Source organism: Mauremys mutica, chromosome 26, assembly GCF_020497125.1.
Source record: "Mauremys mutica isolate MM-2020 ecotype Southern chromosome 26, ASM2049712v1, whole genome shotgun sequence".
NCBI classification, from domain to species: Eukaryota; Metazoa; Chordata; order Testudines; family Geoemydidae; genus Mauremys; species Mauremys mutica.
Genome location: NC_059097.1, coordinates 12,684,543 through 12,699,237, shown reverse-complemented (window position 1 = coordinate 12,699,237; position 14,695 = coordinate 12,684,543). Strand labels below are relative to the sequence as shown.

The 14,695-nt window shown below is 65.1% G+C and overlaps 1 protein-coding gene across 2 annotated transcripts; it reads left to right on the top strand.

The window, feature by feature from the left end:
- The first annotated feature begins 1,452 nt into the window (after positions 1-1,452).
- Positions 1,453-8,525, top strand: LOC123356671 (alpha-2,8-sialyltransferase 8E-like). Of its 2 annotated transcripts, XM_045000065.1 has the most exons (9): positions 1,453-1,491; positions 2,208-2,316; positions 2,695-2,793; positions 3,011-3,088; positions 3,315-3,401; positions 3,497-3,641; positions 6,201-6,313; positions 6,524-6,610; positions 7,420-8,525. In XM_045000065.1, exons 2-9 carry the CDS (start codon positions 2,231-2,233, stop codon positions 7,913-7,915), a joined length of 1,191 nt encoding a protein of 396 aa, XP_044856000.1. In that variant the 5' UTR covers positions 1,453-1,491; positions 2,208-2,230; the 3' UTR covers positions 7,916-8,525. The 2 variants fall into 2 exon arrangements, with proteins under 2 accessions (XP_044856000.1, XP_044856002.1); XM_045000067.1 differs by lacking the exons at positions 1,453-1,491; positions 3,315-3,401 and having other exon boundaries at positions 2,148-2,316.
- Positions 8,526-14,695: the final 6,170 nt, after the last annotated feature.

The following is a 14,695-nucleotide window of genomic DNA, read 5'->3' as shown; positions in this document are numbered from 1 at the left end:
CGCCGGACTCTCCCTGACAAGGGATGTGATGGGCTCCTGACGCTCTGTCATTCAGGCCCAGCCCCCTGGACCCAAATCTTACGTCCGAACCCTAAGAACGTGTGGGGACCCGTCTCCTCTGGGTTAGGGGATTCTGACCCTTACTCTCCATGGCTGTTGATAAGGACGATCTCTCTCCAAACCTGCCACCCCAGGCTCCCCTGGCAACCTCCCAGGTGTGGGGGACCCTGCGGTTCCCAGCGGGTTGCGGACGCCGGAGAAACCTGTGATGTGGTGTGTTGGGTTCCTCTCTTCGGTTCCCCAGCGTCCAGGGACCAGTCGCACTTTTCTGCTCCCCGGCTCTGCACCGATGAGACTTTGAGCGCTAGGGCGGGTCTGAGCGGATCCCACAGGCCGGCAGCTTTCTTGCATTTCAGCAAAACTTGTTCCTAGGAAACAGCTGCCTCCACCCCCCCTGAATTCAAAGGCTAAACGCGGAGACTGGCCTGGATGAATTCAGAGCGAGGAGCCCGTTCTCTGACCCGGCTGGCGGGGCTAGTGCGACATCATAGCTACACAATCACCCCCCGGGCGCCACTCGCTGGGGTTGAACAATCTTGTTGTATGGTTGGTCCCGACGCGGGAGTGTCTGAGAGGGGAACTGGCAGCTCAGCTCGCCAAGGCTGGCGCAGACCTGCCCCACACCGAGGGGGCGAGCGAATGGATTCCTGAGCTTGCACCGGGCGGGGACCGATGTTGGGGTGTGCACCCCTCCCTGTCTGCCGTGTCCCGGGCTGGCAGAGCCCCCCTTGGCCCACCCTGCGGGGCTGCCCCCAACGGTGCCAACCGGGAACGGAGGCAGGGCCGGGCTGGCAGAGCCCCCCTCGGCCCCCCTGCCACGCTGCCCCGAACGGTGCCAACCGGGAACGGAGGCAGGGCCGGGCTGGCAGAGCCCCCCTCGGCCCCCCTGCCACGCTGCCCCGAACGGTGCCAACCGGGAACAGAGGCAGGGCTGGGCTGGCAGAGCCCCCCTCGGCCCACCCTGCGGGGCTGCCCCCCAACGGTGCCAACCGGGAACGGAGGCAGGGCCGGGCTGGCAGAGGGAGTCTGTGGCGGCAGGGCACCAGGTGCGGCCCGGCAGCCGGGACCCCGGACAAGGCCCTGGGCCTGGGGGAGCCCAGCGACGTCACCCCAGCTTGGCCGTCGGCCGGTGGCGGCCGGTGGGAGGATACGGGCGCGGGGCAGGGGACCCCGACCCGTTCCCTGGGGACGGAGGACACGGGACGCTGTTGGGGGAGATGATATGGGGGCTCTGGTGTGGGGGGCAGAGAGGGCTCGAACCCCCCCGGGATGTGGGGAGCAGGCAGGAGCCCGGGGGGGGGTCGGCACATCCCGTCCCAGCCCCGCCCAGCCCGGGAGACGCCGCCGGCAGGGTCCCACCCGGGCTGCAGGGGGAGCCAGAGGGAGGCGCCACAGGAAGGAGCCGGCCCTGCCCGTGTGCCGCGCCCCAGGGTGAGCGCCCAGACTCCTGGGTTCTTCTCCGGCCCTGGGAGGGGAGTGGGGGCTGGTGGTTAGAGCAGGGGGGGCTGGGAGCCAGGACTCCTGGGTTCTCTCCCCGACTCTGGGAGGGGAGTGGGGGCTGGTGGGTTAGAGCAGGGGGGAGGGCTGGGAGCCAGGACTCCTGGGTTCTTCTCCGGCCCTGGGAGGGGAGTGGGGGCTGGTGGTTAGAGCAGGGGGGGCTGGGAGCCAGGACTCCTGGGTTCTGTCCCGGCTCTGGGAGGGGAGTGGGGGCTGGTGGGTGAGAGCAGGGGGAGCTGGGAGCCAGGACTCCTGGGTTCTCTTCCTGGCTCTGGGAGGGGATGGGGGCTGGTGGGTTAGAGCAGGGGGGGCTGGGAGCCAGGACTCCTGGGTTCTCTCCCCCGCAGCAGCTCCGTACCAGAGCGCCTCCTGGAGCCCACAGCTCACAGGGCCCGGAGCAGGGAGGGGGCCCGGCCCACCCCGTGGGGCAGGACCCGCCACGCAGCCCCTTGCCACATCCTGGCGCCCCTGGTGGTGGGTCCTGCTCTAACCCACCAGCCCCCTCTCCCCTCCCAGAGCTGGGGAGAGAACCCAGGAGTCCTGGCTCCCAGCCCCCCTGCTCCAACCCACCAGCCCCCACTCCCCTCCCAGAGCCGGGGGGGCCGTGCCCGGTGGTTTCCCCCATGGTGGGTGAAGGTGTCTCCCCACAGCGAGCGCCGGGGGCCCCCCCAGGATGCTGCGGAGATGGAGCTGGGCGCTGGCGCTGGGTGTGAGCATCACCCTCAGCTTCGGCCTCTCCGTCCTGTGGAGGCTTCAGAGGTGAGTGAGTGGGGGGTGGGGAGCCAGGACTCCTGGGTTCTCTCCCCGGCTCTGGGAGGGGAGTGGGGGCTGGTGGGTTGGAGCAGGGTGGGCTGGAGCCAGGACTCCTGGGTTCTCTCCCCGGCTCTGGGAGGGGAGTGGGGGCTGGTGGGTTAGAGCAGGGGGGCTGGGAGCCAGGACTCCTGGGTTCTCTCCCCGGCTCTGGGAGGGGAGTGGGGGCTGGTGGGTTAGAGCAGGCGGGCTGGGAGCCAGGACTCCTGGGTTCTCTCCCCGGCTCTGGGAGGGGAGTGGGGGCTGGTGAGTTAGAGCAGGGGGGCTGGGAGCCAGGACTCCTGGGTTCTCTCCCCGGCTGATGTCAATGTCTCTGTGCGCCCCCAGCCGTGTCTCCCTGCCGATGGAAACAGCCTCGTTTGCTGGTCCTACAGCAGCGTCCGAGCCAGGGATCGGCTGGCCCCCAACCTGCACCCCGACGCCCAGGTGTGTGGGGGGTGGGAGATGGGGCGGGCCAGGGGGGTGTGGGACTCAGTGGAGAAACGCTGACATGGGCTTTGGGGGGGATGGATGGGGGAGCTGGGGGGGGATGGATGGGGGAGCTCGGGGGGGGTGGATGGGGGAGCTCTAAGGGGGGGTGTGGATGGAAGCCCCCCCAGGGGGTGTCTCCTTTCCTTAGTTAACGCCTCCGCTTCCTTTCCAGCCCGGAGGCCATGGTGATGGACGCACAGCAGTGCCGGGAGCTGGGGCAGGAACTGAGCCGGCGCGTCCTCCCGGTGAGGCGAGTGTGGCCGGGGGCAGGCCGGTTCCTGGGGGAGGGGGTTTCACGGACCCATGGGATGGGGGCTACGGACCCCCCCCTCGGAGCGCCCCACTGAGCGCCCCCACCTCCCGGGGCCTGGCTTTCCTCGTGAACGGCGCCCTGCCCCCGCTGGGCGGCCATGCAGAACGCAGGGGAAACTGAGGCACCCACGGCCGGCCAGTGACTCTCTGTCTCTCCGCCCCAGGCTGGACGAGGCCTGGATCTGGAGGCGGCTGAAGCTGGTGCAGAGCTGCCCCTGGGTGCATAACGCCAGCGCCCTGGGCCGGTACAGGTACCCCCCACCCCCACCGTCCCCTCCCCAACTCCCCCATTCCGCCGTGCCCCGAACCCCTGTGCCCCCCATGTCACCCGTCTCCCCGCCCGCAGGGAGCAGCTGGGGCGCTGCTGTAACGCGTCGGCCAACCTGGTGCTGAGCCGGGAGAACACCCCGCTGGGCTCCCGGATCGTCTGCGATGGGCAGCCGGCCAAGAGGCTGCTGGTGCGAGAGGAGCTGCTCGAGATCCTGCCGCAGGTAGGGGGCGCTGGGCTGGGGGTGGGGAACAGAGGCTCAGCGCTGGGCGCTCCACCCCAGAGGTGGCTGCATCTCTGCACCGGGTGAGGGGAACTTTATAAACAGCCCCCCACGCCGCACCCCAGAGGTGGCTGCATCTCTGCACCGGGTGAGGGGAACTTTATAAACAGCCCCCCACGCCGCACCCCAGAGGTGGCTGCATCTCTGCACCGGGTGAGGGGAACTTTATAAACAGTCCCCCACGCCGCACCCCAGAGGTGGCTGCATCTCTGCACCGGGTGAGGGGAACTTTATAAACAGCCCCCCACGCCGCACCCCAGAGGTGGCTGCATCTCTGCACCGGGTGAGGGGAACTTTATAAACAGCCCCCCACGCCGCACCCCAGAGGGGGCTGCATCTCTGCACCGGGTGAGGGGAACTTTATAAACAGCCCCCCACGCCGCACCCCAGAGGTGGCTGCATCTCCGCACTGGGAGGGGGCCCCTGTGTGTGTTGGGGGGTCCTGTGCATGGAGGTTTTTAAGGTCAGGCTTGACAAAGCCCTGGCTGGGATGATTGAGCTGGGGATTGGTCCTGCTTTGAGCAGGGGGTTGGACTAGATACCTCCTGAGGTCCCTTCCAACCCTGAGATTCTATGATTCATAGACTCATAGACTTTAAGGTCAGAAGGAACCATCTAGTCCGACCCCCTGCACAACGCAGGCCACAGAATCTCACCCACCCACTCCTGTAACAAACCCCTAACCTACGTCTGAGCTATTGAACTCCTCAAATCGTGGTTTGAAGACCTCAAGGTGCAGAGAATCCTCCAGCCAGTGACCCGTGCCCCATGCTGCAGAGGAAGGCGAAAAACTTGCAGGGCCTCTGCCAATCTGCCCCGGAGGAAAATTCCTTCCCGACCCCAAATATGGTGATCAGCTGAACCCTGAGCACGTGGGCAAGACTCACCCGCCAGCACCCAGGAAAGAATTCTCTGTAGGAACTCAGATCCCAACCCATCTAACATCCCATCACAGACCACTGGGCATACTTACCTGCTAATAATCAAAGATCAATTAATTGCCAAAATGAGTCTATCCCATCATACCATCCCTTCCATAAACTTATCAAGCTCAGTCTTGAAGCCAGATATGCCTTTTGCCCCCACTACTCCCCTTGGGAGGCTGTTCCAGAACTTCGCTCCTCTGATGGTTAGAAACCTTCGTCTGATTTCAAGTCTAAACTTCTTAGTGTCCAGTTTATATCCATTTGTTCTTGTGTCCACATTGGTGCTGAGCTTAAATAATTCCTCTCCCTCCCTGGGATTTAGCCCTCTGATGTCTGTATAGAGAGCGATCAGATCCCCCCTCTGCCTTCGCTTCGTTAGGCTAAACGAGCCGAGCTCTTTGAGTCTCCTTTCATAAGCCAGGTTTTCCATTCCCCGGATCATCCTAGCAGCCCTTCTCTGTACCTGTTCCAGTTTCAATTCATCCTCCTCAGACATGGGAGACCAGAGCTGCAGACGGTATCCAGATGAGGTCTCACCAGTGCCGTGTATAACGGTACTAACGCCTCCTTATCTCTGCTGGAAATACCTCGCCTGATGCATCCCAAGGCCGCATTCGCTTTTTTCACAGTGTCAGGGAGTCCCCGGGGGGGTTACATTGGGGATGGGGGACTTCCCCTGAAGGAAGCTACCTGAGCTAGTCGGCAGGAGACGGGGTGTCGGCCATTCTCTGTGCAGACACCATCACACCAGCCCTCTCGGGCTCCGCAACAATCACCCCCCCTCTCCCCCCACCTAGATACTTAAGAAACACACGGGGGAAACTGAGGCACCCACACAGTATTCAGTGAAACCCCATTAAGACCGTTCCCACTGCGTCACACACGGCCATAGCACATTGGCAGCTCATAGTCATCCTGTGCTCAACCGATACTCCGAGGCCCTTCTCCTCCTCTGTTACTTCCAGCTGATGCGTCCCCAGTTTATAACCAACATTCTTGTTATCAATCCCTAAATGCAGTGCAGGACCTTGCACTTTTCACGATTACATTTCATCCTATTACTATTACTCCACTTTACAAGGTCATCCAGATCTTCCTGTAGGATATCCCGGTCCTTCTCTGTGTTAGGAACACCTCCCAGCTTTGTGTCAGCCACGCCCCACCCCAGAGCTCGCTGCATCTCAGCTCCGGGCAGGGGGCCCTGTATAAACAGCCCCTCCACACTGCACCCCAGAGCTGGCTGCATCTCAGCACCGGGCGATGGGTCCCTCTATAAACAGTCCCCCGTGCCCCACCCCAGAGCTGGCTGCATCTCAGCTCCGGGCGGGGGGCCCTGTATAAACAGCCCCCCACGCCCCACCCCAGAGCTGGCTGCATCTCAGCACCGGGCGATGGGTCCCTGTATAAACAGCCCCCCGTGCCCCACCCCAGAGCTGGCTGCATCTCAGCCCCGGGCGATGGGTCCCTGTATAAACAGCCCCCCCCATGCCCCACCCCAGAGCTGGCTGCATCTCAGCGTTGGGGGGGCCTGTGCACGGTCGGTGGGTGCTGACCCAGCCCCTCTCCCCCGCAGGGCTCCCCGTTTCAGGGCGCCCCCTACGAGTGCTGCGCCGTGGTGGGGAACGGGGGGATCCTTCGTCACAGCAGCTGCGGCCCCGAGATCGACCGCGCCCAGTTCGTCGTCAGGTAACGCCGGCCGGGTGGGCAGGGGGGGCGAGTGGGGGAGGGGGCTCGGCAGGGTGGGGGGTGCGGAAGGAGGGGGCTCAGGGTGGGGGCAGGGCAGGGGGGTGTCGCTGAGCCGGGCACCGTGAGGAAGGAACTGTGGGGCCCTGGGGACCCCCAGGAAGTGGGGAGACCCCCCGGTCCCCAAGGCTCACGCTGCTCCCCCGCCCCCAGGTTCAACCTGCCCCCCCCGGGCTTCGCCGCCGACGTGGGCACCAAATCGAGTGTCGTCACCATGAACCCCAGCATCCTGCATGTCCGGTACCGGGGGGGGGAGCCCCGAGGGGGGAGGGATCGGGACCTGTGGGGGGTCGGGACTGAGCCCCCGGGGGAGGGGGGGGAGATTCGATGCCCCCCAGCTCTCCGGTCGGCCGTGGGGTCGCCGGGGGGGTCAGAGGAGGCCCAGCCCCCAGCTCTCCGGTCGGCCATGGGGTCCCCAGGGGGGGGGGTCAGAGCAGGCCCAGCCCCCAGCTCTCCGGTCGGCCGTAGGGTCCCCGGGGGGGGGGGTCAGAGGAGGCCCAGCCCCCAGCTCTCCGGTCGGCCGTAGGGTCCCCGGGGGGGGGGGTCAGAGGAGGCCCAGCCCCCAGCTCTCCGGTCGGCCGTAGGGTCACCGGGGGGGGTCAGAGGAGGCCCAGCCCCCAGCTCTCCGGTCGGGTGTAGGGTCCCCGGGGTGGGGGGGTCAGAGCAGGCCCAGCCCCCAGCTCTCCGGTCGGCCGTAGGGTCCCCGGGGGGGGGGGTGAGATGAGACCCAGCCCCCAGCTCTCCGGTCGGCCGGAGGGTCCCCGGGGGGGGGGGGTCAGAGGAGGCCCAGCCCCCAGCTCTCCGGTCGGCCGTGGGGTCCCCGGGGGGGTCAGAGGAGGCCCAGCCCCCAGCTCTCCGGTCGGCCGTGGGGTCCCCGGGGGGGTCAGAGGAGGCCCAGCCCCCAGCTCTCCGGTCGGCCGTAGGGTCCCCGGGGGATCGGGGCAGAGGCGACTGAGCGATGGGGCGGCCGTGGGAGGGACCGGGACTGGCTCTGGGGGACGGGCCGTGCCGGGACCGCGGCTGATGGGGGCGTCTCTCCCTGCCCGCAGGTTCAGGGGTCTGAGCCGCCGGCGCCGGCCGTTCGCGGAGGCGGTGGGTGCCCACGGGGCCGCGCTGCTCCTCGTCCCGGCCTTCAGCTTCGCCGCCTACACCGCGATCTCGTTCCAGGCCCTCTACACCCTGGAGGACTTCGGCTCCCCGGCCCGCGCCCTCTTCATGAACCCCGAGTACCTGGCACGACTGGACGGGCACTGGCGTCGCCGCGGCCTGCGCGCCAAGCGCCTCTCCTCCGGCTTCATGCTGGTGAGCGCCGCCCTGGAGATGTGCCGGCACCTCATCCTCTACGGCTTCTGGCCCTTCCCCAGCGACCCCCAGGGGCGGCCTCTGCCCCACCACTACTACGACGACCAGCCCCCCAAGCCGGGCGTTCACGCCATGCCCGAGGAGTTCACCCGGTACCTGGGCATGCACCGGCAGGGCGCGCTGCGGCTGCATCTGGGGCGGTGCCAGGCGGCCGCGCACAACGGGGCTCAGAGCGGGGTCTGAAATGAGGCCCCCGGCCCCTCAACTCCACCTTACTCCCTCCCCGGGCACGAAAGGAGGAGAATAGCCAGTGGCGTCAATTCATGAGGCATTCGTTAATTGCCCTTCGTTAATTGCCATTCGTTAATTGGCTTCTCTTCAGTGCTAGTTGATGACCAAAGTTCATTAATGGCAAGGTGTTCGCCGGCCTCCTTTAATTACCATTTAATTATCACAGTTCCTTCGCTATGGGTTGTCCGCTGGCCTGTTCATCGCTGTTTAGTGATTGCAGTTAGTTAATAACTCTTAATTGCGATTTAATTATCGCAGTTCGTTAGGCAACCACCCTTCATGGACAGCTGTGGCTGGCTAGTGAGTCCTGGCGGACGGCTCCTGGCAGTTAGTCCTTCACCGGCTGTTTGTCACTCATGAAGGCTCTTCGGTGATTGCGCTTCATTGGGGGGGAGGGGTCGCCCCCCCTGGGTGCAGTCTGCGCCCCCAACACTCGCGCTGCTCTGCCGGTCACTCAGCCACGCGGCAGCAGGGGGCGCCGCACACCCACCTCGGCGACCTGAGTGCTTTACCGAAGCCACTCGCAGCTCGACCCTATCAGCCCCGGCCAATCCCCAGCCCCCCCGCCGTGCTCCCCCCCCCGGGAGTACAAACCCTGAGCTCTCCCCCCTTGCACTGCCCAGGGGTCTGGCCGGGGCGAGCTGGTTCATCCGTCGCTGCGGGGGACCCTGCAGCCGCCCGGGGCGAGCTGAGCTGCCAGTTCCCCTCTCAGACACTCCCGCGTCGGGACCAACCATACAACAAGATTGTTCAACCCCAGCGAGTGTCGCCCGGGGGGTGATTGTGTAGCTATGATGTCGCACTAGCCCCGCCAGCCGGGTCAGAGAACGGGCTCCTCGCTCTGAATTCATCCAGGCCAGTCTCCGCGTTTAGCCTTTGAATTCAGGGGGGGTGGAGGCCTCTGTTTCCTAGGAACAAGTTTTGCTGAAATGCAAGAAAGCTGCCGGCCTGTGGGATCCGCTCAGACCCGCCCTAGCACTCAAAGTCTCATCGGTGCAGAGCCGGGCAGCAGAAAATCGGCGACTGGTCCCTGGATGCTGGGGAACCGAAGAGAGGAACCCAACACACCACATCACAGGTTTCTCCGGCGTCCGCACCCCGCTGGGAACCGCAGGGTCCCCCACACCTGGGAGGTCGCCAGGGGAGCCTGGGGTGGCAGGTTTGGAGAGAGATCGTCCTTATCAACAGCCATAGAGAGTAAGGGTCAGAAGCCCCTAACCCAGAGGAGACGGGGCCCCACACGTCCTTAGGGTTCGGACGTAAGATTTGGGTCCAGGCGGCTGGGCCTGAATGACAGAGCGTCAGGAGCCCATCACATCCCTTGTCAGGGAGAGTCCGGCGGCTCCTCCAGCGGCTGGAGCTGGTTTCTTGGAGCGGTTTTTCCAGGAGCTCGTCCTTCCCTTTGTTCTCCTCTGTTCCCCAGCCCGGGGACGGGTCCCAGCAGGTTCTTTCTCTTCGGTTCATCTCAATAAAGTTTTCCTCCATTTGCTCCTGTCCTCGGCGTCAGTGTGTTTCCAAGTGCCCCCTGCGAGTCCCTCCCGCTACGGAGCGCTCTGGGGTCTCGCAGCCTGTAGTGTGAATCGAACGGGAACCCGTCAATCTGCTGGCCGGATTCGACCAGGGGCGAGTCAGAACCACCAACCCAGCAAACTCAGCTCGACAAGAGAGTGTCCGGGACAGCACAGAGACCCACGCAGGTCAGCTGGAAAGTTAAACAAAACGTGCAAACGGAGCCTAACGAGCTACATCGGGTTTGAATCGGCGATGTCTCACCCCGCTGCAAGCTGTCCAGCCGCAGGCTCGAAATCCCTTTCGCCCGGGACCGGCGCTTCCCCCGGTTCGGTCTCTGCTCCGCAGGCGTTTCCGGGTGTTCCCGTGCGTGGGGAGCGCGGCCCAGAGGCGACGTCGCCCCCCGTCTTTCTGTCCTAAGCTCAGGTCGCAGCCCAGTTGGTGGAAAAATACAGCTAACAAAATGGAGTCGGGTGTCATGTGATCTGGTCCCTGCCCCCGCGAGTCCCAGCAGCCGTTAGCCACAGGCCGGCTGACGCGTTCCCAGGAAGGCTCGCCAGGGCGGGGGTGAGGCCTCTGGTTCCCCCTCATGACCCATCACCGCCAGCTGGCAGCACCCTGCCGAGTGGGTGTCACCCGGGTGTGACCACATTCGAAATACAGACACGTCGCCGACAGGCGTAACTCCAGAGCCAGGCGCACACCCAGGCTCATCGCCTTCAGCCAGTCACGGCGTTCCCGCAGACGCCTCCCGTGACACGGACGGTGCAAAACGCGTCATGATCCCGCCATCACTCTGCCAATGTGATGCATGTGACAAGGGGCGCCTCGTTAACGGCTCCTCGTCATCCGTGACACCGTCGTCCTGCTCAGGCATTAATTACGAGTCGCCCTTTGTCCCGTGCTGCTCCCGTGCCGCGGTGACCCGTTAATTCGTTCCCCGGCCTTGGTGACTTGTTTATTTAATCACGTGCCGGCACCGGGCTAGGGTGGGGTCTGGTAGTGGCCGCTCACCAGACAGGTTTGGTCCCTGGCGCCCTGTTCCCACCACAGCAGCCCTAGGCCCCCGGAGGTGCCTTTTCTTTGTGCCTTGAAACTCCATTTGGCTTTGGCGGATGGTCAGCGTAATGACCAGGGGCCTACGAAGCCCTGACAGTCCCTTCCGGTCATTATGGATCTACGATACCAGCCTTCCACCGCTGCTGGCTAGTGCAGATTGTCCCGTATCCCCAGTGGCAGGGGCCGGCCCTGGAAAGGGACAGGGTTCCTCTCCCGCTGAGCGTGCGCGGGGGGGGAGCTGTCACACTAGGAAATGCCATACAACAGACTTCGTTACGTTTGCCACGCGAAATCCGACCCGGCTGCCTCTTTTCCGCCCGCGGGTGCAGGTGGGAGTTGTTGTCACGTTTGGGTGCCCAATGGGCCTGCCTCAGTTTCCCCACTGGCTTCGTACAGGGCATGAAGGGGTTAATTCCTCCTCTGGGGCAGGGGTCAGTGAAGGGTGGTGGCTAGAGCCACCGTGGGGCGTTTTGATTGGCCTGGACGCGCCATCGTGACCTGTCCGCAGACCGAGGGGGCTCGCCGGAGAGCCCCGGACGGGACCGTCATTTAGCCCATAGGACGTTGAGAAAAACCGGGGAAATTCCAGGCAAAAAACTCCGTTACGCGCGGCGAAGGGTCCTGCCACCCACGTGCCCTGAGTCTGGTCACCTTGTGCGCCCGCGTTACGCCGAGGCGGCAGGGTGGAGCTGCGAAATGGGGCGTTTCCTGCCTCGCCAGCGCTCGGCTGGGTACGGTCAGGACTGGGGGAGGTCGGTCTGTGCCAGGCGCTGTGCCAAGCCACCAGCGGAGTTTGCTCCCGCTGTCCTGCCCGTCGGGGTGAGCCTCTGGCAGCCCCTGCTCCCAGCGCGGGTCGGGGCGCGGCCATAGCGCCAATGGCGAACCAGGGCACGGCTCATGGGGCTGGTTGCGGGGCAGGGGACGAGCGTGTGTGATATTCTGCCTCCGCGGCCTTGTGCTGTGGGGTTGGTGGGAGAGTCCGACCATGCGTGCCTCAGTTTCCCCTTCCTTGTGATGGGCAGGGGCCGGCGCCTGGGCTAGCAGCGGCGTGCAGCACTCAGGGGCCGTAACCCTGCGAAGACGCCACCAACAGACCCGGCTCTGGAAGCAGGTCGCAGCCAATGTGGGGGCCCACGGAAAAATCCCCCTCCCCTGCCGTGGCCCCAGGGTTAGAGGAGCTGACCCACAGCGGGGGGAGCCGGAAAGGAGCAAGCAGGGTCCAGGCCATGGGGGAAGGGTGCAGTGGGGCGGGGCCGTGGGTGGAACAGGGGCGGAGCTGCAGGGGCGGGAGCAGGATGGGGCGGGGCCACAGGGGAAGGGGCGGGGCCGTGGGTGGAACGGGGCGGGGCTGGAGGGGCGAGAGTAGGATGGGGCGGGGCCGTGGGTGGAATAGGGCGGGGCCACTGGGGCAGGATTAGAATGGGGCGGGGCCCTGGGTGGAACAGGGGCGGAGCTGCAGGGGCGGGAGCAGGATGGGGCGGGGCCACGGGGGAAGGGGCGGGGCCGTGGGTGGAACAGGGGCGGGGCCACAGGTTAAGGGCGGTATGGGGCGGGGCCCTGGGTGGAACAGGGGCGGAGCTGCAGGGGCGGGAGTAGGATGGGGCGGGGCCACTGGGGAAGGGGCGGTATGGGGCAGGGACGTGGGTGGAACAGGGGCGGAGCTGCAGGGGCGGGAGCAGGATGGGGCGGGCCGTGGGTGGAACAGGGGCGGAGCTGCAGGGGCGGGAGTAGGATGGGGCGGGGCCGTGGGTGGAATAGGGCGGGGCCACAGGGGCAGGATCAGAATGGGGCGGGGCCCTGGGTGGAACAGGGGCGGAGCTGCAGGGGCGGGAGCAGGATGGGGCGGGGCCACGGGGGGAGGGGCGGGGCCGTGGGTGGAACAGGGGCGGGGCCACAGGTTAAGGGCGGTATGGGGCAGGGCCGTGGGTGGAACAGGGGCGGAGCTGCAGGGGCGGGGCATGATGGGGCGGGGCCACAGGGAAGGGGCGGGGCCGTGGGTGGACCAGGGGCGGGGCCACAGAGGAAGGGGCGGAATGGGGCGGGGCTGTGGGTGGAACAGGGGCGGGGCCACAGGGGCAGGATGGGGTGGGGCCATGGGTGGAACAGGGGCGGAGGTGCAGGGGCGGGAGCAGGATGGGGCGGGGCCACAGGGGATGGGGCGGGGCCATGGGTGGGACAGGGGCGGAGCTGCAGGGGCGGGAGCAGGATGGGGCGGGGCCACAGGGGATGGGGCGGGGCCATGGGTGGAACAGGGGCGGAGCTGGAGGGGCGGGAGCAGGATGGGGCGGGGCCACAGGGGATGGGGCGGGGCCGTGGGTGGAACAGGGGCTGCGGGGCAGGGGCGAAATGGGGGTGGCACCGCAGCCGGCGGGGGGGTCGGGCCACGGTGCCCCCCTCTTGCTCCAGTCTCGGACCCCAGGAGACCTTAATCCACCTCTGGCTGCAGTCCGGCCAACGCCAAATGTTCAACGATCCCGAGTCAGCCCCGCCGGAGAGCCTGAGCTCGGCTTTCCAGCCATGCGATTCCGTAACAGGAAGAGATTTGGGGGATCTTTCCATTTGCCTTCTGCTCGCTGAGCCGTGAGGGCACCCGGGGGTCCCATTTCGAAGCTTTGCCGCGAGGGCTGGAAACGTACTGTGTCTTTAAGAGCGCAGGCTGCAATCACCACGTCTTCACCTGACTCCAGGAGCTGGGGCTTGACAGAAAACAATCCTCCTGAGACTCCTGGAAAACTCACGGGGTGGGGGGTCTGTGTGCTCCAGGCTCACGGGGGCAGGGCCTCGGGCAGAGGGGGACAGGCCGGGACCAGGGGGTTCACCCGCCGCCCAGGCTCCAGCTGCGCCAACCTGTCCCTAGCTACGTGCAGGCCGAGCCACGTGGGACCACGCGTCAGAATCCGTCCGGAACGAGAGGAGTGAGGCCCGTTCTCTGCTTCGCTCAACGCAGGAGGCGCCCGGGCGCCGGCCGTCGGCGACGGCAAATCCCGACGCGGCAGAAACCCCCCCGTGACGCGCCTGTGACGGCGCAGCCGATCTGATGTTATCCAACCGTGCGAATGGGGGAACGGAACGGAACGGGCACAAGGCCCCTTGGAAGTATCGTTGCAAAGCTTATCGCCTACGGCGTGTGGGCGTCCTGTCGGTGTAAATGTTCCGCTCTTGTAGCTGCAACTAGGAACGTGAAATGTAACGCGGGGGCCTGTTCTCATTATGCAAAGTGGGGGCCATTAATGCTGCTTTGGAATCTTAATAGCTCCCACCTAGGGGGACCAGATGTCCCGATTTTATAGGGACAGGCCTGATTTTTGGGTCTTTTTCTTATCTAGGCTCCTGTTACCCTGCACCCCCCGTCCCGATTTTTCACACTTGCTGTCTGGCCACCCTGCTCCCGTTAGCCGGGGAGATTGACGGGATGGCTGCGCTTGCGGGCAGGAGGAATGAAGGCTTGGGGGGTCTCACAGTGACATGTGATCATGTCGCCTGAACTGGATCCATCTTTCACCCGGTGCTTTTCCAGTGAGGGGGGGGTGGGAACCCAAAGGGACAAAGGATTCCCCCCTTGTGCAAGAGATAGATAAAGGGGGGAACAGAACAGGGAGGAGCCGTCAGGGGGAATCCCCCAGCTCCCACCTGAGCTGGAACAAGGGCCGTACCAGGGGGAAGGATTGTGCCCAGGCCTGGAAGGTCTCCAGTCTGGGAAAAGAAACGTATTGAAACGTCTCTGAGGGTGGGATCTTACCTGTCGTCAGTTTGTTACGGCCTTAGGGTGAGATTTGCGGGTTTGTTTTATTTTCATGGGGAATTCGCTTTGTTCTGTCTGGTACTACTGGCAACCACGTCGAGCCGACTTTCTGTATTTCATAACATCACGTTTGCCTTATGAATTAGCCCAGAGTGTGTTACTACCTGGGGAGCAAACAGCCGTGCACGTCTCTCTAGCAGTGTTGCAGAGGGCGGACAATTGAGGAGTTCACCCTGCATACGCTTTATAGAGGGTAAAAGGGATTGATTTGGGTTCAGACCCCACTGGGAGTTGGGCATCTGAGTGTTAGAGACAAGCACACTCCTGTGAGCTGCTTTCAGGCAAACCTGCAGCTTTGGGGCAGGTAATTCAGCCCCTGGGTCCGTGCTGGAGCAGACGGGAGTGTCTGGCTCAGCAGGACC